At 38.8% G+C, this 27,648-nt stretch overlaps 1 protein-coding gene across 10 annotated transcripts in view; it reads left to right on the top strand.

The window, feature by feature from the left end:
• Positions 1–27,648, top strand: part of AKAP9 (A-kinase anchoring protein 9) — a 203,337-nt gene that overhangs the window by 148,368 nt on the left and 27,321 nt on the right. For 6 of the 10 annotated variants that reach the window (XM_077808122.1, XM_077808119.1, XM_077808121.1 and 3 more), the window contains 9 exons: positions 188–350; positions 8,113–8,325; positions 11,137–11,175; positions 12,429–12,661; positions 14,616–14,735; positions 16,956–17,132; positions 17,260–17,364; positions 19,450–19,602; positions 19,857–20,036. In XM_077808122.1, coding sequence (XP_077664248.1) covers positions 188–350; positions 8,113–8,325; positions 11,137–11,175; positions 12,429–12,661; positions 14,616–14,735; positions 16,956–17,132; positions 17,260–17,364; positions 19,450–19,602; positions 19,857–20,036 — 1,383 coding nt within the window. The remainder of the gene's footprint in view (positions 1–187; positions 351–8,112; positions 8,326–11,136; positions 11,176–12,428; positions 12,662–14,615; positions 14,736–16,955; positions 17,133–17,259; positions 17,365–19,449; positions 19,603–19,856; positions 20,037–27,648) is intronic. The other 4 variants (XM_077808120.1, XM_077808118.1, XM_077808124.1 and 1 more) reach the window with 1 other exon arrangement.

Genomic DNA, 27,648 nt, shown 5'->3' with positions numbered 1-27,648 from the left:
GGTCATAGAGCCCGGGCTCCAGTCCAAGCTCAGAAGTCTGCACAGCAGTGAAACAGCCTCAGAGCTCGAGCCCAAATCGACTGGCAACCGCAGGGTTTTCTTTGCTATTTAGACATACCCTTAGAGTAGGTGTTTTTATTTAAAATTTTCATGAATGTCTAATATTTGTAACTTTCTCTTGCTGTAGCTGGAACATGCTAAAGTTTCGGAGACAGAACTTATGCGAGAATCCTTCAAAAAGCAGCAGGAGGCCACTGAATTTTTCAAATGCCAGGAAGAATTGCAAGAGCGACTCAATGAAGAGGTCAAAGCCCGAGAGCAGCTGGCATTGGAGCTCAGCAAAGCAGAGGGTGAGCATTTCCCATTGATATGTTGCTGAATTTGAAAACATAGACACATTCGTTCATTTTTTATAGTACATGGCCAAATTTTGTATCTACAATAATTTTATTTCTTTTCTATTTAGAAATCTACTTTTATAAAATAGCTAAACACATTGCAAATTAGATCAATTTATTTGCCATTGAACATTTTAGATCACTATCAAATTTTGGATAGTTTTGGCTAAATTATCCTTTTTTCCCAACAGTAGAGGTAGGAAGTATAACTAGAAAACAAGAAAAAGAAAACAATTGAAAGTAAGAAGACTGGAAATAAAATGAAACAAAAACACAGCCATAATGTGATACATAAGGAGAGAGAGAGAAAGAAGGGAAGAAAAGGCATATAAACTAACTTCATGCATTGGCTGGAAGGTTAAGGAGGGAGGGATCCTCATAGTTCACCCCCTCCCAATTTCTCTTCTATCCCTTCCCCAGCCCATGGTTTTTCCTTGCCAAGGATAAATACACTGTTTCCTCAGTGCTTCTAGCCCGTAGTGGCCTGAGAAACCAAGAGACTGAGTATTAAAACTCTGATTCCAACATGTGGTTGTGCAATTAGTCCCCCAGGCCAGCCCAGTTTTTTAATTTTACATTAATATAACCTAAACTAGATGATCATGATAATCCCTTCTTGCCTTAAAATCTGTTAATCAAAAATCTATTAGTCTAGAAGGGAAACCTGAAAATTAAGCCCTACACACAAATATGTAATGAATGCCTTTCACTAGATTATGGGTGCTAAAAAATTCTTTGTAGCACCCATGACATTTGGTGACTTGTTTTAGGTATGCTGCCAGGTATTGTTCTCTACAAAGGAAACAGAGAAAAATGCAGTGTCTGGGTTGTGGGGGAAGCAACTTACCTGATCTACTATAAACCAGTTTCATGCAACTGCAAAGGTTTGCATTGTTTGTGATGTCCTGGAATCACGCATTCTGGGACATTGACAGTGAACTCAGAACTGATTAGCAGATTTCACAGGTCCTGTAAATGGTTCTTTTATCTAAATTAGCTTTAATAAATTGTATGTTCTCCAATTTTTGTATAATAATTGGAATAAATATCATTAACCTACATCAAATTATCAGTTTATGTGATCCTGCAAGATTGGAGTTGGGGGTTCACAGCATTAATAAAGCCATGGTCTATATTTACACTATGTCATGAGAGGTTATACTTCTGAAACCTGCTGTGGCAACTGATGCTAAATGGAAACTACTATTGATGCAAAGCCACCTGTTCTTTCAATGCAATATACTGAAAACGGTATGTATCAAATATGTTTCAATAGTAGAGTTAATTTAAAAAGGAAATACGGAGTGCAAGTTGCTTTAAAATCTTAATTTCCTTATACAGTCATACAAGGGCAAAAAGATGCAGACAGGCAGTTCCTACCATTAGAAATTGATCTTAGTAAAATGCTCGCAGTTGTGAGCTCTTAAAGTAGCCTCAGTTAAGAAGAACATATTCTGTAAATCTTGCTTTAAAATAGCCCAGTTGTAGCCATTGACAGGAATCAATCTTATACATTCTAGGTTTTACTTCTGTATTTTGAATAATTTAAAGTATAGGTTATGTATCAGGTTAAAGACCACTGCAACTAAATTACAGTAACTTTGAATAAAATAAAGTATACCATTCTTCAGTACTGTCCCAGGTTTTATAACAGTTTGGTATATATTATTGTCCTAAGAAAAAAGTGTCTTGTTCCATTTTGTATAGGCAAGATCTAACAAGCATCAGTTTAGTTTCACATGAATGTAATAAAAGGTAGAATTTCTGCTCATTATTTTTGTTTGTACTTAGAGTGGCTTTCTTTACTGAGAAAAATGTGCTTTTTATTCTTGATAGCACTGGAGTACCACCACAGCTAAAAGAGGGAGAGCTGGATTCTGTTCTTGAGTAATAACACATTTCTATGATTAATGTCCAATCAGTTCCACCTATTCAGATTTACAAATGGAAGTTACACAGTTGTCACTAAGAAGTTAATTTGAAGATAATGGGTTTGCAAAGGTGTAACTGAAAGCAGAATTTGTCCTGGAAAACCTTTATTACTAGTGTTGACATGTCAGATGCAGAGAAGCCAGCTTAACACTCCGTGCCGCACCTGTAAGGGTATGTCTAATACTGCAGTTGGGAGCTGCTTCACGGTCCGGGTAGACACCAGGTATTTTATAACTCTCATTAATTAATCAAACCTGTTTAATTTTGAAATTTGCTAATTCTACAGTTTCACACCAAAGGATGAAAAATTTATACACCCTTTTTTTGCTGTATTTTCTTTAAATAAAACACTACACAAAAGTGCAGCAAAAATGTGATGTAAAATCTACCTTTCTGCTCATTGGAGTGAGTGGTGTAATGCTCCCTGATAAGATAAAGCATATTATGGTATCTGACTAGGATTTTTTGGGTAGGTCCCAGGAGAGTGTAATCTACACTCATTACAGAACTGATAGGTATTCAGTCATTTCTGAGATGAAATCCACTGAGCCTTGCCAATGCTGGTTTTATGGAGAACTTCCTTCTTATTTTAGACAGTATCCAATTCTGCAGCAGAAGAGAATTTTGAAGGTAGAAAAGAAATGCTAGATTTCAAAAGTAAAATAAATAATAATAATAAATAATAACCAAAACACATGCAAAAAGTAAATTAAAAGAACAAATCTGTTCTTCTCAGCTCTATATATTTTGCCCAGATCCAGCAATGACTTTTCGCTTGATGGCTTTGCTCAGTTGGTATCTGATTTATTAGTCTTATAGGGAAAAGGTGAGTGAGGTAATACCTTTTATTGGACCAACTTCTACTGGTGCGGAAGACAAGCTTTTGAGCTTACACAGAGCTCTTTACTAGTATTATTGTAGTTTGTATCATAAATCTTTATACAAGGTCCCCAGCTTTCACTAAGAGGTAGTAACTTGTACATATGCATCCTGGTCTAATTTTGTGGCTCCTATATCAATATTAGTGGAACACTCTGGTTTAAAAACTGGCAATTACAGGCCAGTAAGCCTAACTTCAGTACCAGTCGAATCAGTGGAACGATAGTAAAGAACAGAATTATCAGACACATAGATGTACACAATATGTTGTGGAAGAGTCAACATAGCTTTTGTAAAGGGAAGGCATGCCTCACCAATCTACTAAAATTCTTTGAGGGCAGCAACAAGCATGTGGACAAGGGTGATGAGTATTGTGTACTTGGATTTACAGAAAGTCTTTGACAAGGTCCCTCACCAAAGACTCTTAAGCAAAGTAAGTGGTCATGGGATAAGAGGGAAGGTCCTCTCATGGATCAGTATCTGATTGAAAGATAAGAAACAAACAGTAGGAATAAATGGTCACTTTTTACAGTGAAAGAGGTAAATAACAGGTTCCCCCAAGGATCTGTACTGGGACCAGTGCTGCTCCACATATTCATAAATAATCTGGAAAAGGTGATAAACAGTTAGGTCGCAATATTTGCAGGTGATACAAAATTAGTCAAGATAGTTGAGTCCAAAGCAGACTGCAGAGAGTTATAAAAGAATCTCACAAAACTGGGTGACTGAGCAACAGAATGGCTGATGAAATTCAACATTGATAAGTGCCTTGAATACTGCATGCAGTTCTGGTTGCCTCATCTCAAAAAAGATATATTAGAATTGGAAAGGGTATAGAAAAGAACAACAAAAATATTTAGGGGTATAGAATAGCAGCCATACAAAGATAGATTAAAGAATGGGAATGTTCATCTCAGAAAAGAGATGTCTAAGAGGGGGTTATGGCAGAGGTCTATAAAATCATGAATGATGTGGAAAAAATGAATAGGGAGGTGTTGTTTAACCCTTCACATAACTCAAGAAGCAGGGGTCACCCGATGAAATTAATAGGCAGCATGTTTAAAACAAACATAAGGAAGTACTTCTTCACACAGTGCACAGTTAACCTATGGACCTCGTTGCCAAGTGATGTTGTGAAGGCCTAAAGTATAACTGGGTTCAAAAAAGAATTAGGTAAGTTTATGGAGGATAGCTCCATCAATTACTATTAGCCAAGATGATCAGGGATGAACCCTCCCTTCCCCCATGGTTTTGGCATCCCTAAACCTCTTACAGCGAGAAGCTGGGACTGGATGACGGGGGATGGTGACTCAATAGTTGCCCTGTTCTTTTTATCCCTTTGAAACATCTGGCATTGGCCATTGTTGGAAGACAGTATACTGGGCTAGATGGACTATTGGCTGTTCTTATGTAAAAGTATTTTCTTGAACATTAACAAATTTGAAGTGAATGATCCTGTCTCAGCTCTGCCACCTTGCACCTAAACATCTTCCACTGGCAGGAGATCAACGTCAGTTGTTACATGAAAGCAACTAAAGTTTTAATTGTATAAGAATTACAACAGCATATTTATTACTACAGTATGAAATTGTATCTCCTCTTCTGACCTACAGTGCATCCAGAGAGAGATCACAGACCAGCAGTGTTTAAAACATGTCTGTACTGTTTGGGGATCTGGACTCACCAGTTTTGTTTGTTGCGTTATTGGTATGCCTGATGCTTTACAGGCAAATAAAATGACACGGCAACTGCCCTTAGGTATTTATATCTCAATCGTACTAAGATAATGAAAATGACATTAGGGCAGTGGTAGGAAGTAGAGAGCAAGAAAGACAATGATAAACAGTGAAAAGGTAATACTTCTCTTGGGACATTGGTTGTTTTTTTTCTTCTGCAGCAAACAGATTATATTATTATTTGTTATTCTTTTTTTTTAACCGTAGCACCTAGGAGACCTACGCGCAGTGCTCCCTCTAAATTTTTACGTCCATGTGCGGATTGAATTTTGTTATGTGCACCAATATGCAGATGATGTGTGGTGGGGGTGGGGCCAAGGAGTTCGGAGTATGGGAGGGTGCTCAGGGCTGGTGCAGGGGGTGAGGGCTCCTGCTGAGGGTGCAGGCTCTGGGGTGGGGCCAGGGATGAGAAGTTCGGGGCTCAGGGCTGGGGCAGAGGGTTGCGGTGTGGGGGGGTGAGGGCTGTGCGGTGGGGCCGGGGATGAGGGGTTTGGGGTGCAAGCTGCCCCAGGGAGAGAAGACTCCCCCCACCCCTCTCTTGCTGCATCAGCTCTGGGCCAGGGGAGGGGCACGCTGGTTGCGGCAGCTCCGGCTGGGCTGGGCTGGGCTGGGCTGCGGGAGGGGCACCTCTCCCCACCTGCATGGCCCTTGGTAGCCTACTGTGCAGCCACGCAGCTTAGCGGGAACTTAGCTTATAGCCCAGGACCCTGTTGTGCTAGGTGCTGTACAAACAGAACAAAATGATCATTCCTGTTCCAAACACTTTGTTTTGCATATCCTATATGCCCTTAAATGCCTAATTTGTCAAGTATTCTTATTCAGAACACTCTAAAGGAGTGGTTATGGTTAAATTTATAACTTGCAATTATAGTTCAGTACATAAATGTCTATATGTAAAGTGAACTTACTGAAGCTTGTATAATAATTTGTTGCATAGGTGCATCATGTGCTAATCTTGGAATTCATAAATCAATAACTTGTACATTTGGAACAATTTTCAGTTATACAAATCTGAACCAGTGTGATTTGTGGGAGCTATTCTTTAAACTGGGAATTAATCTGAAAAATGAACAATCTTTTGGCAATCTAATTATTAGTAAACCAGGTATCTAAACCTAATGAAAAAGTTGTGTAAAAGCATCTCTTGACAGAATGAGAACATTATTTTTATAATATCTACTTTAAAAAGGTAACTGTAAGAATTCTGCTTAATGCACATTAAAAATAAAACTCTTCTGGACAGGGATTGTGTGTATGTATGTGCTTGATACAGCACTCTTAATACTGTGGGGCCCAGGTCCTGATTGGGACTTCTGGGAGTTAGTCCTATAAATATCTAATAATGATATACAGAGGGATTATGTCATCCCTGATTAAAAGGCAGCCATGTTAGGGCTTAAATACAACAACTCTGTTGGTACACAGTGTATCATTACACATCGGTTTAGCACAAGAAGTGGAGCTGTAGAGGAAATATAGCAGTAATAGAATGGAATTGTTGAAGTTGGAATTCAGGTAGGAGACTTGTCTCATGAAAAGTGCTAGGTGCCAATCTTGCTACTGAAGGGACTGATTCTGTTTTCATTTAAGGATAACATGGATGGGACCTCAATTTTAAGTGTCTTCTGAAAAATGGCACCTCTGGTAGCACATCACTCCCAAATACCGCGTTGTGGCACTGGTTCTGTATTGGTTCAGAGTGCAGCAGTGCTCAGTTCTGTTCCACAGCGCCCTTTCCAGCGGTGTGTAGAATGAAAATATTAGCCATCCAAACATTTTAGATGCCACATGGAAAGTGAGGGATTATGAATTTAGGAAGGGAAGTGATTCATCCAGGTTATCTCATTAGCAAAGAGGTCTACCGAATGAACCAGTGTGAGAGGCTGCTGTTGTAGACATTTAAAATAAAGGCATACATTATTTTTGTCAGAAGCTTCAAGATTAATTTCCATTGAACTCTGAGCCCAGAGCTAGCTACAGTGAATAAGCAAGAAATGATTCACCTCAACATCTTATTCTATTGTGAGACGTATGCAAATAGTGTTTGAGTCCTCTGGCCTTAAAGGTGGTGGTGGAAGACTTAATAAAGAATTGTTCATTGAGTCTCTCTGTTCTCCTTAAATCACAAGAAGGGGCAGGGACTCTTCTCATGAAAATACAAAAAACCTTGATACTTCCCTATCCATGCTTCATAGCTTTCTATTCCATGTACCCTTGTCTCTTTCCTCTCTCATCCTTATATTTTCTATGCTGTTCCCAACCCCGGGAGTGCCCTACCAACCACTTGCGTGACAGGCACCTCTCTTCTTCCAAATCCCTCCTCAATATGAATTTCTTAGATTTCTCACATAAATAAGGTTTTGAAAGGTCAAGCCTAAAGAAGGAAAATTACAGATAACAAATCAGACACATAGTGTATTTATCTAGTGGTATTCTACCAGCAGTAAGATTCCTCACTCAGCAGTGCCCAAACATACAATTGTATAACCATAACACGGTTCAAAAAAGAACTAGATAAATTCATGGAGGACAGGTCCATCAATGGCTATTAGCCAGGATGGGCAGGAATGGTGTCCCTAGTCTCTGTTTGCCAGAAGCTGGGAATGAATGACTGGGGATGGATCACTTGAGGATTACCTGTTCTGTTCATTCCCTCTGGGGCACCTGACATGGGCCACTGTCGGAAGACAGGATACTGGGCTAGATGCACCTTTGGTCTGATCCAGTATGGCCATTCTTATGTTCTTATGAAAGTTGCCTCAAAAGGTGGTTAGAACGGATAGGCAGGACAAAAGTATGTTTTGATGAAGAATTTGAAATAGGAGCAGGTGAATGTTTTCCATACTAAGAAAAATGTGCGCCAGTCTCACTCACTTCATTGGAAGTCTCTCATGAGTATGAATTTACTCACATGAACAAGGCTTTTCAAGACTAGATTTTAGGATTGTAAACCTAGTTGGGGGAACTTGTCTACACAGTGTTCCTTAGAGCACGGAACACGTTGTCAGCACCCAACAATTGTCACGGTAACATTGTGGTAATACTAATCTGACCGTTAGGGTTCTAGAATTTTTATGTTGCCTCAAATTCAGGAAATTCTGCCATAGCACTGAAATTGCAGTTCGAAAGTTGCCATACTAAATTAACCTAATATTTCTGCTCAACAGGCCTCATTGATGGTTATGCAGATGAAAGAGCATTTCTGGAAAAACAAATCCAGGAAAAAACAGATATAACAGACCATCTTGAGCAAGAGCTACTATGTACAGGTAACAAATTGCAGGAACTAGAGGCTGAACGACAGCAGATCCAGGAAGAAAAGGAGCTACTCTCCAGACAGAAGGATGCCATGAAAGCAGATGCAGGACCAGTAGAGCAGCGTATGTATTCTACACAATCTTTCAATGCGGTTCTCTCATATTTTCCTACCCCATCTTTAGTAAATTTTCAGAAGTCTTGATTAACTTTTTTCTTTTTTAGTATCATTCACAGAACAATGCAATAAGGCAAACAGTTTCATACGTGGGTGTCTAATTTGACCACAAAAATTAACATTTAGGCAACTAAACAGAAAGTAGCCTGATTTTCAGAAGTGTGAGTAACCACAGCTGCCAATAAAGTCAGTGAGAAATGTCGTTGCTCAGCACCTCTAAAAATTAGGCCACTTTTAGGTGACCACATTTGGACTTAGCTGCTGACTTTAGACACCCAACTTTCAAAATGTTGGCCTAACTCAGTTCCTTCCTAGTACAGTTAGCTCTGTTACCACTGTTTGCACAAGAAACTCTACTTAAGTACACATGATTGAAGTAGTCACACAAGTTCACACATGATTAGACACCTGAGAAAGGTGTGTTCTTCCCTCACCAAACGCCTCTTTCAGGGATGCATTATTAGGAAAGAATGTAACAAAGATGATGTCACAGATTCAGTTGAGCTCCCTCTGCAGGGTGGCATAGCAGACTCTATTAAGGGGAAATCCAGCACCTGGATCCCCAGTTATTTTAAGCCTCCAGAGTCTGAACAGGGGTCAGGCACTGTCCCAATCTTGGGATCTCTAGGTATGCTCTCGGAATGCAGACCCTCACCTAACATTTCCTTCAGAGAGCTATGACCACATGGCCCAGCTGCCTAGCACCTGGAACCAGTGCTGACTCTTCAGATTCCCCCCTGTAGCTTAAACACGTCGTTGCCAAAATCCCCTCAAAAGTGTGAGCCTTCTGGATTGCAGTTTGACTTTCTCCAGGGAAATGTGGTTGTTGTAGCATACAACGCATGCACATACTTTGCACAGATTTTTAACAAATTATTGTTCTGGACTTAATCACACAAGTAATATACAGATCCATACAAAATAAGTAACCCTACACAGTAGAACCTCAGACTTACAAACACCTCAGGAATGGAAGTTGTTCATAACTCTAAAATGTTTGTAACTGAACAACATGTTATAAGTTGTTCGTTCAAAAGTTTACAACTGAATATTTACTTCATTCAGCTTAGAAACTTTATGATGCAGAAGAAAAATGCTGCTTTTAACTATCTTAATTTAAATGAAACAAGCACAGAAACAGTTTCCTTACCTTGTCAAAAACGTTTTTAAAACTTTCCCTTTATTTTTTGTACTAGTTTACGTTTAACGCAGTACTGTACTGTATTTGCCTTAGTGTGTGTGTGTGTCTGTCTCTCTGCTGCTTCCTGGTTGCATACTTTCAGTTCCATATGAGGTGTATGGTTGACCGGTCAGTTTATAACTTGGTGTTCGTAACGCTGAGGTTCTACTGTATGTGTTTCCCCCCACTTTTGCTCACCCTTCCTTTGGGGGTCTTTGGGGAAACCCTCTGAGCTGAGGTAGACAGGGTCGTCCTTCTCCCCCTGTTGCCTCATCTCTTTCTCTTAGCTCCCCTCATCTTAAGCTGGTGAAAATGGCTAGAGAGAGAGCACATAGAACAGCTCCTGCTCTTTATAACCTTCCAGTCCTCTGTCAGGTGACTCCCTAGTCAACCTCAAGAGGTGACCACAGAGTCCTATCAGATGATTTAATTGCTAAGCAGTCTCATTCTCCCCCCAGCCCCGCCTCGCTAAGCAGTTCTTCTGGATAGGAGCTATCTTATCGTCTAGGATGTTTGCATTTTAATAGACGACCATACCGATTTAATGAGCCTCTATTGTCAGCCTGTATCACTACACCTTGGAATTTCAGTCCAATATGGAGATAAGAAGAAAACAGAGAAATTAAAGAAGTCTGTATCTAAAATGGAATCTGTAGTCTGACACAAATACATATAAAGGGCCCCTACTATCAAGTAGAATTCGCAAAAACTGTACAAATACATTCCCAAATTGTCAGATATGGCAGGACAAGAAAAAGCTGCTATCTGCATGTAACCAGCATCACCCAATGAGTTGTCCAAAAGGAAGAGAAGTACTCTGGAAAAAAATATTTTGTGGCTTTTGACAGTGAAGGGACTCTTCTGTTAAATAGCACATAGAAAGAAACCTCCCAGTTGGTTTAATCTAGTTAACTGTTTACTTAACAAAAGTTTAACTTCATAAAGTAAATGCATTTCTTAATCCTTCTTTCAACAAGGAACTAAATGTCTGTGAATCAATATTTGTTGAGGAGAAAAAGTTAGGACAATGGTATTTAAACAGTACTATCTTGATCATTCCTATGCTATAAATGGCATGTGAAATGTTAGCATTTTATATAATGTCTGGGAGGTTTGATAATTGGAATAGTAAATTATCTTCAAGATTTTTTGTACATTTATTCAAAACATTGTTAAAGCTTTATTGTTAAATTATAGGATATAATCCCATTGTATATTTGCAATCTCAAGTATCCACGCTTACGTAATGAACAATTTACTAATAGTAGTCTGTTCATTCTTGTGCTAGAGTAGAGGAATCCTTGTATACAATTTGGTTTGTGTACAGTACAAAATCACTTGAAAATACAAGTTTTTTTCATGTGCACTTTAAACTTGTGGACAAAAAATACACATATATGTCATACTTCCCAGAATAACCAAGCACATTCCTTAAGTTATCACAATAACTATGTCTTTAAACACAGCATTGTCTTCAGCTTCATTTTCTCTTACATAATTGAATAATGAGAAAACTGTAGCTGGCATGTGAATTACTTTGCTTCTTGTTTTTTGTTGTTGTTTTTTCTGTTCTCCTAGGCATAGTAGATGCTGCAGTCGATGCAGCTTCCCAAGCAGGTGTGTTTGTATATTGCATGGCTGATCTTTAATTGGGTGGCAGACTTACACCTGTTTATTATTTATTAATCAAGAACTTTTGAGCTTTCAGCTTACTGACATTAGTGTAACTCTTACTGGCCTTCAGCTTTGATGTTATATTTCACACTCACCGTTTTTCTTTTTAATAACAAAATTTCTTATAATTTCTAAGCACAATGTATTAACAGATTTAATAAGCAGATTCATTAATAACCATCATCTTATTCACATATGAATTTTAAGATTTCATGCTGTATTGGAAGAGGTTTTTAATAGCCTTTTCGTTACTGTTAACTTGTAAATATAATTAACATAATGATTTGCTGGATATTGTTTTATATTGACATATAATGTTTACCTAACAAAACAAGAATTGGTTAAAATTTATGTAAGATGATGGTATCCAAAGGATCTCAATTGTGTAGTGAAAGAAAATTGTATATATCTGGTGGTTTTCTTTTCATATACCTAAGAATCAATCATGTTTGTGAAGATTCTCCAACGATAATTGCCACTTTATAGATCCCTAGTCTTCGGTCTTACCTCAAGGAATGGATAAGGCCAGGTGATATGACTCTTTGAAGTACATGCCTTTAATGTCTTATCAGAGTGGTCCTAAGCTTTATCATATATGCTTCCCAGTCCTCTCCTGAGGACACGAAACCAAAAACTGGGGATCTATACAGGCCTTCTGAAAACTCCAATTACAAGTAAGTAATTTCCCTCTCTAGCTCACCTCACCAGGTCAAGTTCTGCAGTATTTCCCTTCACATGTTGTATATGCATCATGTGAAAAAAAATAAATTTGGAATGGGTTAAACTGCTACAGGATGAGAAGATGGTTGGGTTTTCCATGCCTTGTTGTAAAGCTGTGCACCTTCCTCAGTTGTAAACAGAACTGATGCATTTCCTGTATTGTACTATTTGTACCAACATCTTTAGCTTAATATGGACAATAAAGTGACATGATAAAGCTGTGCTATTAATAATCTTGTAAAGAAGATGATAGCATTTTAGCCATTTTGTTTGGGATTTATATGGGTTTTGTGGTATCGTGATAATTTTTTAATAGAAAAACACCACATTTTAAAAAAAATTAATAAAACCCAAACCTGTTCACATCCTTTATTTGGGTACAGCATGGATATGCACTCTTGGGGAGTGGTTTTGCAATGATAATATAATTAACTATGCATATCTAAAAGTAATATGGTTTCTTTATTTAAAAACAGAATTACTGGAGGAGACAGAAAAGCTAATGAAGGAAAAAATAGAAGTACAGCGTCAAGCTGAAAAAGAGTACGATGACCTCCAGAAACAAGTGAAGGCCCTGGAAACAGATGTGGAGGAGCAGGTCAACCGATTTATAGAGCTAGAGCAAGAAAAAAATGCAGAACTAACAGATCTAAGACAGCAAAACCAGGCTTTGGAGAAGCAGCTTGAGAAAACAAGAAAATTTCTAGATGTAAGTATTGAGAAAGCAAAAGACAGAAGATGTTTGTTTATGCCGTCAGGTGGGCCATACAGATGCAGAGATTTCTCTGAACTGCAAGAAATGTTATTTCTTTAAGACTTTGAACTAAAATGAAAAAATAGATCTGACTGAACTTGCAGAGTGGTTTCAAGTCTAGAGATGCCATTAACACTGCTTTAAAAGTAGAGTGCCAAGTTGAGATCTCTAAATTTAGAATATTCCCAATGTATTTTGAGGTATAATTTGGTTGCAAAATTTAATTTAATTTTTTTATTTAATATTTCTAAACTTACAAATCTAAAAGTCTCTAAAATGAGTAAGAAAAAATGAATGTTTAGAATTGGCTTTGTGTATGGCAAAATATACTGTGTTTTCCAGTTTATAGAAGTTCAGGATGGGATTTTCAAAGGAGCCTAAAGGAGTTAAATATTACACTCCTATTGAACTTGAGGGGAGTGGGTGATAAGCTCTCTTAGGCTCCTTTGAAAATTCCATCCTTTTAGAGGTTTGGACTACGTGTAAGTTTCCCTGACAGCCTCTCCAACCACACTCTACTGGAGTCCCATTCCATCTGTCTCATCCCCCTACAGCAGTTGCAGGTGAACGCTTCCCTTCTTCCAGGTTGCATGTCCTACTTGACCACTCATTATGCACACTATCTGATCTTTCCCTGATTGCAGCTGCAGCTACCCTTCCTTCCACTCACTCAATCCTATCTCCTGCTTGTGGGTTGGAGGTAATGAATTCCACCCTGCTACAATTAATTCTCTGCTCAAGCCCAGTTACTCCAGTTTTGTGTAGGGAGGGATGAATTTCATTTGTAATTAATATAACAGCTAGAATATTTTGTGATGCCACCTCTGCATTAGTTACTACTAAGCAGTGTGAACTGGAAGACCTGTCTAGAAATATTTTATCACTTAGATGAATTTGCATTATTTCATTTTGTGCTGTTCTGATGTTGTTGTTACAATTAAAATTAGTGTTTTTTCTATGGTTAGGTTCAAAATGAACATGTGACAAATCCATCACTATAAATTTAACACAACTTTTGTTAATCAACAATGTGTGTTTAAGAGCGACATAGCACTTGGCTAGAATGCAAATAAACTCTTTATAAATACATTAGAATTCTGGTCTTTCTCCTGCAGTAGAATACACCTGGGTTCATGAAATCAGCAATTCATGGAGGTTAATGTTATGTCTCACTATATTTGACTTTTGTGAAAATTAAAGACACACATTATTGTGCTAATGTGGCATTAAAACAGAGAGAGAATAAATGTTCTTTGCTGCTGTGTCTTAGACATTTGATTGTTTAAGTTTGTCTGCTAAATGAAAACAATCTTACTTTTACAAACTGACAGTTGGAGAGGAACTACAGCCCATGTTGTTACAAATGTTGCAGCATTTTATATATGAATATTTAGAAATTATTTCACAAATGTCACAAAATGTATCTCAAACAATCTGATTTTATCAAGACAAAATTGATATGCAAAATTCAGATTATGTATTCTTGGAATCTGTTTTTTGTAGTTGGTGCCAGACTAATATTAGTATAAGTATTCAGACTTCAACACTTGAATTTATATTTGTACTAAATATATTAAAGAAAAAGGAAAGTTAAAAACATCAAAATAATAGGCTTCTGACTTGCTGTTGCCGAAGAAATAATACACTCTGATGCAGTAGTATTGGATCCATAGGGAAATACAATATCTTTTTGTTTTTTGACTGATCAAACAGAAACATATGAAGTACGGTGGCTGTCCAATAAGTAAGAGGAATTTAATAAAATAAAAAGCGATCATGCTACTTAATAAAAACTGATATATATAAAACAAACTCACAGTTTGCAGAAATGAGATGATATATGCGTAATTTAAATATAGATCTTTCTAATAATGTTCATCCAAATAACATTGTCATAATTAAATTTCAGGAGCAAGCAATTGATAGAGAACATGAAAGAGATGTGTTCCAACAAGAGATACAGAAACTAGAGCAACAACTTAAGACTCCACAAAGGTTTCAACCTATCAATGAACATCAAACCAGAGAGGTAACTTTTTGAAGTATTATCAGCTGTGCTTAATGAATGTACATGATAAAAGCAAATGATGGACACACTGTAAAAACCTTTTTATAACATTATTTTATAATGTACATAATCTGCATCTTTTGCACAGCAAGAAAATAAAGCAATATGGATGAAGAGTGAAAATGTTGTTTGAAACAGTAAAATAATGCAGAGTTTAGCTATCTCAGTAACAGACACTTTTGAAACAACTAATGAAGATAGATAAAACTTCTTAAGAATGTATGGAAATGTTCAGTCTATTTGCCAGTTTATCCAGGTTTTTATACTGGAATATGTCCCAAGTGTTGAAACTATTGATTGTGAAGAAACCACTGTAAGTGCACATATATTCATACAGAAGATAGTCACTAATAGCTGACAATTAACTAGCACCCCACACATAGAGAGATTAATAGAGAAGCTGTCACTTTTAAGTTAGATACACATGGAAGAGCAAATAGCCTGCTATTGTATTGTCCAAAAATGTCATGATTTGTAAGGTCCTGGTTATAGGCGAAAAATCCTATTATTGAATGTGAAAGACTAAGAGATAAAAGACGGAGGGTATTACTACATAACATAATGTAAATGAATTATTAGACTTGCTTTTTTTAATTGCATGGAGGGATATATAATAATGTTATGTGAACTTTCAGATAGATATATATATATATATAACTGCATATAGACAATGAGGAGAAGTGCCTCTGTTACATGATCTTCCTATTCATTAAAAGTTAAACAGAGTCTTCTTATGTCTCTTACTATAGCTGACATGTCTGTATTCTTTACACTAGCACAGTTATGAAATATTATTCTATTATATATAAGTTCCTTGAGCAAGAAGCAGTATTATATTCTTCTCTTTGCTTTCATTTTACATTACTAACTACTGTTTTTACTTTCTGCTGTTTAATATGGTCAGTTCTTCCACAATGGACTATCGGGGAAGAATATTGTGAAATATTCTTTTCCATTTATCTTCTCCCTCTGGGATGTCTAACTGGTTGCTTCAAACTTGGATAACACTTTCAGGTGGATGGCACCCTTCCATCTGATCTTTCTATCTTCCATCTGTCAAATTGCATTGACTCTGTTAGTTCCAGGCTAAATCATAACTTCTAAATACTTCAGATACTGAAATTCACTTCTTGAATGAAAAGCTGTTTGTCCCATCTCTCCCTATCACTCAGTTTAACTCAGACCTTATCTTTTGTGCCTCAGGCTAGATGTTTTGCACTTGTTACTCACACATTTTCCTTATCTGTAATTCTGTTCATGTCACATATAGAACAGTGCCACAATTGTGTTTACCTTCGATGTACCTCTGCTGAAATCTTTACTTGTGTCTTAATTACTTCCCATCTTGACTATTTTCATTACTCCCTTAATATGATGCTCCTAAGCCTTGAATGTCTCAACTTCAGGAGATTCAGAAGGCTTTATCTAGATGATGTTTTCTACTGCAGAAAGTGAGGCCATATAAACTACATCCTCTGTTACTTTTGGTGACTACCTAGCCATTTCCAAATCCTATTTAAAAACTTAGGCAGAAAACAAAGTTTCTTGTTAATCTAGAGTTAAGGTAGTACTATATTAACTGACTTGAACATTAAAGATCTAGATGAAGTTAGAGTAGTTATAAAATAACCCTCAAAAGCTAAAATGTTTTGAAGTATGGAAATGCATAATTAAGGTTACCCAGATAACTTTAACTCTCCCCCCAAAGCAACATGAGCATTTTGTCATTCCTTCTTTCACAAATTATTTTTGGTTCAAGGACTTTTGGCACAAATATTTTTTTAGGACTTGAAGAATAACAGAACTGCTGGAATTGAATTTGTTCTCTAGTGTCAAGACACTTCTTCCTTGGATGTTTCAGGGATCCCACTGATAGGGTGCACAGGGATACCAAGGTATATGTCTTAGCCCAGTAGGGAGTCTGAGGACCTTCAGAAGGACAAAATAGGTTGTAGGGAGTAGCAGATGCCATCACACAAAACATAAAACTCATCAGAGGCATAATTTGTATTTATTGGATTTGGAGCTACAAGACTAATTTTGCACTGTTTTCTGCCATAGAGGTTGGACATTCATTAACAGAGGAGGTTTTTTCCCTCAAAAATCAGTGTTATACTAATGCTAGAAACACATTCCAATATGCTACAGAGTATTCACCATGCTTACCATGTTGTCCACCAGGTTGAACAGTTAACAAACCATCTACAAGAAAAAACAGACAAATGCAGTGAGCTTTTGCTCTCTAAAGAGCAACTTCAGAGAGATATACAAGAACGGAATGAAGAAATTGAGAAACTGGAGTGCAGAATAAGAGAACTGGAACAAGCCTTAATTATCAGTGCAGACAATTTGCAAAAGGTATTGTTGTGTATAAAAGTTCCATGCATTTCCTACTATTCTTCATTTGCCTAAGAATAATGCAATGTTTACTCAATAATAAATAAATGAAAGCTAAAGTAGCTAATATTATAATACTTGTTTAAAGGTGGAGGAAAGAAAGCGGTGTGGAGCTGCCACTGTGAAGGGAGAATTGCCCCTTGAAGTACAATTGCAGGCTGAACAAGAAGCTGTAGACAGAAAGGAAAAAGAGGTAGAGTATCTCTAAATGTTCAGGTTTGCTTTTAATATGAATTGTTTATTAGTGATTTTTGCTTTACACCTGACTCAATGCAGCAATCTGTAGTTCACTGTTTATACACTGCAGCAAGGCCATATTGGACAGTGATCTCAACAACTCCCACAAGCTGAGCAGGCTTCTGCCTGGTAATTATTGGAACAGGTTCTCCCAAGGACCTCCTAAAGTGTTGTAGGCAGTGGTGGTGGTTATTGAATGGGTGGCACTTTTTGGTTGAATTGTTTTCCCATCTAAGTTCTAGTGAAGCTATTGTGTACACTTGTGGAGAAAATCTTGTTAGGACTATATATTTGGTTAGCAGACTGGCAGTGTTGCAAAACACCAGAGTTCTATGAGGGAAGACCAGATATGTGCTTGATTTTTAGATTCCCATTGCTTTTTCCATGCAATGGGGAAAAATGTGCCATGCTTAACCTTTACGAGGGTGTTCGAGATAGTAAGGCACCCGACCACCAGCACTAGCCTGCACACATTAAAGGTGTTTTTGGAAAAGACCTACATTATACCTTTCCAGCCAAAAAATAAGTATCCTGATGGTAAACAGGATGGAGTTCAAGAAACCTTAAAATGAAGGAGTGAACATCATCCACAGTCTGATGCCTGAAATCCTCTTTTATAAAAATGAGAATCAGTACAAATGTAGTTCAGTTGCGATTACAGAAGTATTTATCTTGAAAGAAAGGATAAAAGGCCACATTCTGATAACACTGATACTGAGTCAGTGGAAAGAAAAGGAGGACTTGTAGTACCTTAGAGACTAACCAATTTATTTGAGCATAAGCTTTCATGAGCTACAGCTCACTTCATCGGATGCATTCAGTGGAAAATACAGTGGGGAGATTTATATACACAGAGAACATGAAACAATGGGTGTTACCATACACACTGTAATGAGAGTGATCACTTAAGGTGGGCTATTACCCGGGAGGTGGGGGAGGGGAAGAACCTTTTGTAGTGATGATCAAGGTGGGCCATTTCCAGCAGTTGACAAGAATGTCTGAGGAACAGCGGGGGTGGGGGTGGAATAAACATGAGGAAATAGTTTTACTTTGTGTAATGACCCATCCACTCCCAGTCTTTATTCAAGCCTAAGTTAATTGTATCCAGTTTGCAAATTAATTCCAATTCAGCAGTCTCTCATTGGAGTCTGTTTTTGAAGTTTTTTTGTTGAAGAATTGCCACTTTTAGGTCTGTAATCGAGTAACTAAAGAGATTGAAGTGTTCTCTGAGTGGAGTTACTCCAAATTCACATAGTGTAAATGAGATCCAGATATAGCCCATTTATCTAAATTAAGAAATAAAAAGGACATGGTCACATGAGTTAAGTATAAGAATAATGGGTGAGAATTTCAAAGGAACCTGAGGATGCTAGGTACCCAGATTTCATTGGAATTTGGGCACCTAACTCTGTTAGGCTCCTTTGAAAAGCCCAGCGAATATCCTAAAATGATTTTAAACATAATGGACCAAGCTCTTCTTTCAGTTACACTCTTGAAAATCTGGACTCTGTTGATTTCACTGGAATTATTCCAGATTTATACCAGTGTAACTGAAAGTGGAATTCAGCTCACTTATATTTTTAATTGTTTTGAAAAGGCTGTTGAAGGCAGCAATAAGAGAAGCTCATGTAAACAGTTTTTAAAATGTCAGTTAAGTATTTTGAGACTCTAAAGCCATTGTGAGGTAGAACTGGTAAATTTAAATGAGCCTAGTCCTGCAAGCTCTCCATCGTTGGAACAATCATAATGATTTCAGCTGATATCAGTGGGAGTTTTGTATACAAATAGCTTGCAGGCCTTCAGAGGATGGATGAGTGACCTGGTCTACTTCCAAATCACTATTTCCAAATCTATTCAGTCTTAAGAATCAAATGTATCTTTACAATCAACATGGCCAGTGTATTGGTGAACACAGATCTCATTTGAGTAAAATTCTGTTATTTTCAGTAACAAAACTGATCCCAGATATATGTTGTTGTTTTTTAAATGTGGCTCTGCTGTGTGTCTATTAACCTCTTCGATCCACATTTTGGATGTGCAGATCACAAACCTTGAAGAACAACTGGAGCAGTTTCGAGAAGAACTAGAAAACAAAAATGAAGAAGTTCAACAATTACATATGCAATTAGAAATCCAGAGAAAGGAATCCACTACACGATTTCAAGAACTGGAACAAGAGAATAAATTATTTAAGGTAATTATCCGACAGACAGGATATAGTTTCATTCATGTTTACCCTGAATAAATTCATTCTGGAATAAAACCAAGATCCTTAACTCTATTTGATGTTCAAGTGTTGTACTATTCAACATACAAAATATAAAAAAATTCATATAGCCATTCTTTATTTCATGTGATCTTCTATCATTTAAATAATCTATTAATTGAAGAATATTCAGAAAAGGATACATGTAATTACAGCACGTTATGGATTTTTTTTTTTTGTAGGATGAAATGGAAAGATTGGGGCTACTGATCCAGAAATCTGAAGATACATCCATAAAGGATCATTGTCTAGTACCTGGGAAACTTGCTCAGATCATGCATGAAAAGGAGCAGGAAATAGATCATCTTAATGAACAAATAACAGCACTGCAACAGCAACTTGAAATCACAACAGACAACAAAGTATATTCTTTTGAAATCTTTTGTTTATATTTAAATAACATGTTTATTTAGTCATTAATAGAATGCAGTGCTCTAACCTTCAAAATTAATTACTATTTATCAGTTATTGTATGGATCTGACATTCTGTTAAGAAAATACATTAGAATTATATTTGCCTGTATTTGCTTATATAATCATGTATTCTTTGCTGTCTTTAAGTACTCCTGATCCTCTTGCAGCCTATCAGGATGCAGACATCTGAGTTGCATCTCAGCATACTCACTGAATTTATTCTACTGTCTTGTATATATGAGATATATTTAGTAGGTTGCATTTTGGTGCCACCTGCTGGATAGTGCTTCATTTCTGAAATTTCTTCTTTTCAAACTAATGAAGCTATGAGTTCACTGAATATGTGTAAATGCAGCCTTTCTGATCATACCATGAACCATAATCCTTTTCTAATATAATATAACACTTGCCAGATCTGCAAGGATTTCAGGCAAGAGACTTGCAGCACTATATTGATAAGACAAAGTAGAATAAGAACCATTTTCAATATTTTCCATACTTTAACCGTTCTAGCTTTTTGCTGCTTTCTAAACTACTATCAACACTACTTTTTCTCCTGTAATAGACAATGGACCTGATTCTCCACTGGCTTGCATCCATTTTACATGAATATGATTCAGGGCTTGTCTGCTGTATGCATTAACGGTTTGATTTAGTCCTCTTTGTTAATGTGCATCAGCGGAGTGCAAAGAGACAGTTAGAGCATAGCAGCTAGTGCAGGATAGATTCACCATCCCAGAAGAGGTACTTCTGATTTAAACTAGTATAAGCATGAGGAGAAACTGGCCCAATGTCTCATATCTCATGTAGAAAGCAAATTGGGTGATTTATTGTGGTGAGATTTTATCTTCTATTCAGATAGTTGTACACATGACTCTATATAAATTTTAATCATAAACATTGTCTCCAAACACAAATGTTCTTCATTTCATATAGCCTTTTGGTAAGTCATAAAGAACAGCTGTGTGTACACTTAGGAGCTGGCTGAGCATTTTGGATTTAATCCCACAAGGTGATATTATTTTTTCCCTTTGTTTCACAGTCAGGGCCTCTGCTGCTCTCGACCCCTGTTTGTTGCAGGCTTCTTTCCTTGGGCTATGTCCCAAAGCCCAGTCTTCAAACCCTGCCAGACCTGCCACAGGTCTTTTCCCCTCAGTGACAGGTATTCCAGCTGCCTCCACTGCTTTAGAAATTCTCACATTCCATCAAAATGCAAAGTCTGCTGCATTTTCAAGAGCAGATCTGTGAAACTGAGAAAGGACAGACTGAAGTTGCTCCTTATGAAGTATTCTTTGAGACCTCTCTCCTCTTTGGGGTGTGAATTCCCCCCTTCTTCTCATACATTGGCCTCAGCCTCTTAGCACTTCAGTGACTTCTCTGGATCCTGTAATCAGAGACTATGGGGCCTACTCAGAGACTTCAAAGCCTTTCAAGAAGAAAAGACACAGATCCTGTGATAGGGAGCCTAAAAGAAAAGAAGTAGCCCCAAAGGCCAGGAAGTAAGGAACCCTCAGATCCCAGTACAAGTACTGCTAAGGCTGCTATCTCCTTGGGCACCAAGACGCCAGTACCACCAAAAAGGAGTTCCAACGTGCTGCTTGCTGGAAAATCTGTCAGCAAATAACCCTATGTGGCAGCATTGTTTCGGAACCCTCCAAGCACAGGAACTCCTCAAAGAAACTGTCCTCGACCCCAACAACCTTCTTCCTCGGACCACAGAAATAAAGAGTGTACAGACCATCCATCTGTACTGTCTCCACTGCTCAGTATATTTCAATCTGAGAAACAGTGCCCGAGATTACCGTTACCGAGCAGATTCTCCTCTCAAGACCTGTGAATGTCAGAGGAGCCTGAATGCCATCTGCTGAGAGGTGCCAAGAGGAATTTCCTGCCAGTAGCAACAAATCTTCTGGTGCTACCACACCCTGACACAAGAATTTGGCCACCAGTATCAGCGCAGCTACTGGTACCAGTTTGACCACCAGTACTGACACGGTCCCCAGTACCAATGCCTCTGGCTTCTCTGCTGGATGCTGACTCAGACAGTCCCATCCAGGATACCATTACTTTTCCATTCCAGTCTCCCTCTCCTGCAGTATATCCAGGGGATGAGACTCCAGGGGCCAGTCAGTGATTGTTCTGTTGGCCTTTTTAAGAACAACCATGAAGTCCCTCTCCTTTAACATATGCCCTGCCACATTGGGCTTTCTGGAACCTTTGGGCCCCTTACCGGCATCAGCTCTGCATAATACCCTCACATAAGAGGACCTGCCAAGAGCAGCTGCCACCAGTACCCTGGGACTCTCTTCCCCACAAAGATCCTCCAGAAGAACAAGAAATGAGGGCAGAGGAGAAGGCATTGCCATCTAATAAATCCTCTTCCTCACCAGATGAGAGAGTTATGTCCCCTCCACCATCCTATGTGGATGACTGCAATATCTTCCAAGAGCTCATGAATAGAATAGCTAAGACTTTATAGATCACCTTGAAGAAAACAGAAGAACCACAACACTCACTGGTGGAAATGTTGTATACCTCTTCTCAAGGAAAGGTAGCCTTATCTATTAATGATGCCATGCTGTCACCAGCCTGTACAATATGGCAAACACCTGCTAACCATTCCAGCTACAGGCGAGGGGGCTGATATAAGTACTGTCTATCAGCCAAGGGTTGAGAGTGTCTTTTCACCCATTCCAGACCAAATTCTTTGGTAGATCAACTACTCACAACAAAGAATTTAAACAGCTGGATCTTTTTGGCCACGAAAGCTACTCTTTGGCCACACTACAGTTCAGGGTTGCCAACTATCATGCCTTGATGGCAAAGTAAGACTATGAATTATAGCAAATCTCTCACTGTATTGATTATTTGCCTCAAGACCAGAAGGACCTGTTTCAAGCCCTCATCACAGAAGGCCAGATGATCGCCAGAACTCCTCTGTAAGCTTCCCATAGTGCAGCTGACACAGCATCTTTCTTTGACTGCCACCATGGTCATTCATCAAGCTTCATGGCTGCAATCCTCCAGGCTCCCCAGGGAGGTACAAAATACAGTGGAGGATTTTCCTTTAGAAGGGCCCAAGCTGTTCAGTGATGCCACAGATGAATCCCTACACTCTCTCAAAGACCCTGTGATCTCTGGGCATCGGCATCCCTGCATCAAAAAAGAAAATATAGCAAGTCACAGACACCTCAGTGATCTCACCAGTTCAGTATCCAACCTCCCAAAGACCACCAGAACACTTAAGAAGAGGTCCATGTTCCACAAAAAGGGCCCATCATCTGCTGTTTCCTCCCAGTCAGTGATTTTTCCCAAGCAGCCATTTTGAAGCTTTACTGAGGGCCACGAATCACTGCACTGTACGGATCTACACTGCATTGTCCTACCCTCCATGTACCCTATGGGGATTGCCTCTCCCATTTCATGCCTTCCTGGGAGCATATAATGTCAGAAAGATGGATACTAGAAATAGTTTTATCTGGTTACACCATCCAGTTCAACTCCCTCCTACCCCCACCTCCCCATCCCTTTTCAGTGACCCTTCTCACAAGGGTCTCCTAATCTCTCCTGCTTCCGGGGGGCAATCAAACCTGTTCCTTCCAACTTGATTAGAAAGGTTCTACTCCAAATACTACCTTGTGCTTAAGAAAAAAGGGGATGGAGACTGATCCTGGATCTCAGGACTCTGAACACTGTCATCCAGACACAGCAATTCAGGATGCTAATGCTAGCAGCAATAATTCCATCATTAGATCGAGGTTACTGGTTTGAGGCCCTCAACCTCCAGAATGCATATTTCCATATAGCTGTGCATCCGGCTCACAGACCTTCCTACAGTTTGTCATTGGTAATGACTGCCACCAGTACCAAGTTCTTCTGTTTGGTCTTTTGACCGCACCGAGAGTCTTCAGAAAATACCATAGCAGACACCCTGAGCAGGCATTTCAGCCAGTGTCATGAATGGGAGCTGAGCAATCTGGTCTTTGAGGAGATTTGTCTTGCCTGGGGCTTCCCAGAGATAGACCTATTCACGACACTGTCTAACTTGAAATGCTGGTGTTTCAGTGTGGCTCAACTACTACATCAGTCAGAACATTCATTTACCAGTTTTTTTTATCCCAAACCTCATACTTCAAGGGAAGAAGCCAGTCTTCATACTCTGGACATGAGAACAGCCCTTGCTTTCTCGCTCGATAGGATTAAGCCGTTCAGAGCTTCTCCTAGACTCCTAGTTTACTTCACAGAGAGAATGAAGGGATCATCAATTTCCACCCAAAAGTTATTGAAATGAATACATAGTAGCACGTTATAAAGCTTCCAGAGGCACCTAGGGAGACTGGCCATCCCACCAGGGCACAATTCACCTCTATAGCCCTACTTAAGAACATGCCTATCACAGATATTTGCAAAGCTGCCGCATGGTCATCTGTGCACCCATTTTCCCAGCACTATGCTCTCAGGCTTGCTTCTAGGGCAGATGCACCCTTTGGTGAGGCTGCTCTCTGGTGTGTACTGAATCCATCTGCTCAGCATCCGCCATCGCCAGAGCGCTGCTCAGGAGCCACCTGAAGTGCAACACCCATTGAGACAACATCTTAAAGAAGGGGAGGTTACTTACCTATACAGTAATTGGAGTTCTTCAAGATGTTTTGTCCCTGTGGGTGCTCCACCGCCTTCCTTCCTTCCTCTCTGCTTTGGAGTTCTTACCCGTGGACTTTGTAGTAGAGAAAGAACTAGAGCAGCGAGGACAGGTCCTCCTTTCCCTATGTGCCCTTGGACCCAGAGCATGAGGATGTGTAGGGTGCAGGCATGGGCCCGCAGACACTGCTGACAAAAATCTCTGATTGAAACTGCACAGTCATACCCACGCTTGAAGTGGAGCATGCTGAGGGACAAAACATCTTAATGCACTCCAGGTGCTCTCTTTATCAAATGAACACTAGAAAACCCCCAGAAATGGTTACTTGTGTCTAGGGGCTTATCTACATGGAGCAGGAATGCAGACTACGGGACTGTGATTTCTAAAGCGCACCAATGTGTGTTGCTCATTAACTGGTCCATATAGAACCTATTAGGTCCCCTACTTTAACTAGTGCTGTTAGAAAGAGTACTACGTTAAAGCGCTCTAGGGAACATTACAAAGAAATTAGTCATTATAGTATAGGAGTAGTGAGTATAGTGTACATTACACATTACAGTATTTACAAAGCGAAAAAGTCCCGAAAAACCCTGATTTTTTTTGACCTATGTAAAACTCAAAAATTGCTAAAAATAACCCCCAAAATGAAGTTGTTAGATCGCGAAAAATAGAAGCCTTGCTCAGATTCAACCTATATTATCCCTTTCTTAATTTCATCCCATCACTCTTAGTTATATTCTCTAGCATGTTAAATAATTCCCTTCTCTCCTTGGTGCAAGATGTAGATATAAAATAAGACTAGACCTTAGATCAATATTTCCCAAACAATGGGTTGTGATGTGCCAGTGGGTCACAGAAAGGTTCTAGGAGGGTTGTGGATCCAATGCAGAGGGGAGGCTCCCCACCCGGCACTTACTCTGCAGCAGTGGTTCCTGTCTCATGGGGTGGCTGGGTCAAACCAGGTTGCAATGCCACTCACTCAAATTTTGCTCAGTCATCTCTCTGTCATGATGGAAGGGTGGCTGGGCCAAACCTGAGTGGCGCTGCAACCCTGTGCACCAGGTCGCAATGCCCGGAGTAGGAAGTCAGGCCCAAACCTGTAGGACAGGAGCTGCTGCTGCAGGGTGAGGGTGAGGCAGGCTTGCCCTTCAAACCCCCGCTGGGGCCTCCATCTAAACAAGCCGGTATTAGGGTTGCAGCGCCAGGGCAGAGGGTGCTGCTGCAAGTGGCCAGTGCCCTCTCAGTGGGGCAAGGATGAGGAGGAGGTGGCGGTGGAGAAGGAGGACACTAGCCTATGATTTTGTGTGCCCCTCCCTTTCCAAAGATGGACCCTCTGCAGGTCACAAAATCAGTCAAAATGCAGTTGTTGGGTTGTCTTGCTAAAAGTTTGGGAACCACTACTTTAGATCAATCCCTTCAGTACTCTTCTAGACCTCTTCCTCCCTTCAGTGTTTTTGTTTTTAAAATCAGTTTCTTTGTGGCCTTTTCCAACTTTCAGTCTATTTGACTGAATAATATTGCATATTATACTCATGCCTAATTAAATGAATTTTGTGTGCAGGATTTCTTGATACTATGTGAATGCTGTGCTAAAATCCAAATAAAGAACTAACAAATTTATTAGAGCATAAGCTTTCGTGGGCTACAGCCCACTTCATCGGATGCATAGAATGGAACATATAGTGAGAAGATAGATATATAGATACATACACACGTGCAGAGAAGGTGGAAGTTGCCATACAAACTGTAAGAGGCTAATTAATTAAGAAAGCTTATGCTTTGGCGATCATTAACTCATTGTTTGTTGCTATCCTTATCTTTTCTGTACTAGTATTGACTGACTGAATATTCTTGTTTGATTGCCTGCTACTTTTCCGTTTCCAGAACAGACTTTTTTTTTGAGATTTGAGCAATTCCTTATGAAGCCACGTTGACCACTTCTTGTTTCTGTCAACCTTATTCCTCTTACTCTGGTGCACCTGTATTATGGTGTGTTTAAGGGTCCTCCAGCATTCTTCTATACTTGTGGAATGAGAAGTTTCTCCCACTGAACGTTTCATATTATATTCTTAATTCTCCAAAACAAATTCCCTTGAAATCTTATACTCTTTTATTACTGCTGCTGTTTGTGAACTCTTTCCTTATTCTGGTAAATTGTTATGTTCACTGACCCCAAATTTCCCTTTTCTTCTCTTGTTCAAGCTCAGAAAGAAGTCAGTCTCTCTCTTGTTCATATTCTCCATTATCTGCATCATAAAGTCATCCTCTTCATAATTTAGGTACCTCAGTGAGGACATGTATTGGGCTGTTTCTGTCGTTCAACTAATTTCTGGGTAGTTAAGAATATGAATCTGGTAACTTCAAATATCATGAGTTAGTCCAGAAATGTATTGTTTTGCTCTGCTTGTATCATCACAAATCTCTTTGTTGCTGAATTGCTTTGACAGCATTATAGATTCTTTTGACAAATAGTGCTGCATCTCCATTTCTCTCTTCTTTCAGTTAAATTATTGTACAAAATAAATTACTTCATTATAGGTGGCTTGCACGGAATATATATAATTACATGTAGAAAAGAAAATTCATATTATATTTGTGCTTAATATTGATATAGTTAAGGGCCTGTTTGCATTTACATTATAAATCCATTATATTTCACATTCCATATAAAAATCCAATATATAGTTTAAGTGGTGGCGTCAGTATGGCTTTATTGTAATATAACCAGATGAATATATGTTTGGAAGGGTGAGCTGCTTCTTTTTAATGGTGAAGAAATACAGTATCTGACTAATCTAGTTGAATATAGTATCTAACTTGTGTATGCTGGAACCCTCAGTCTTGAAACTGTTATTTTCAAGACTGAGGATCCACTGCTTTTTTAGAGAGAGGGAGATTATTTGTGTAATATACTGCAAGAT

The sequence above is a fragment of the Eretmochelys imbricata genome, chromosome 2 (assembly GCF_965152235.1).
Source record: "Eretmochelys imbricata isolate rEreImb1 chromosome 2, rEreImb1.hap1, whole genome shotgun sequence".
NCBI lineage: Eukaryota > Metazoa > Chordata > Testudines > Cheloniidae > Eretmochelys > Eretmochelys imbricata.
This window is presented reverse-complemented; position numbering and strand designations above follow the sequence as displayed.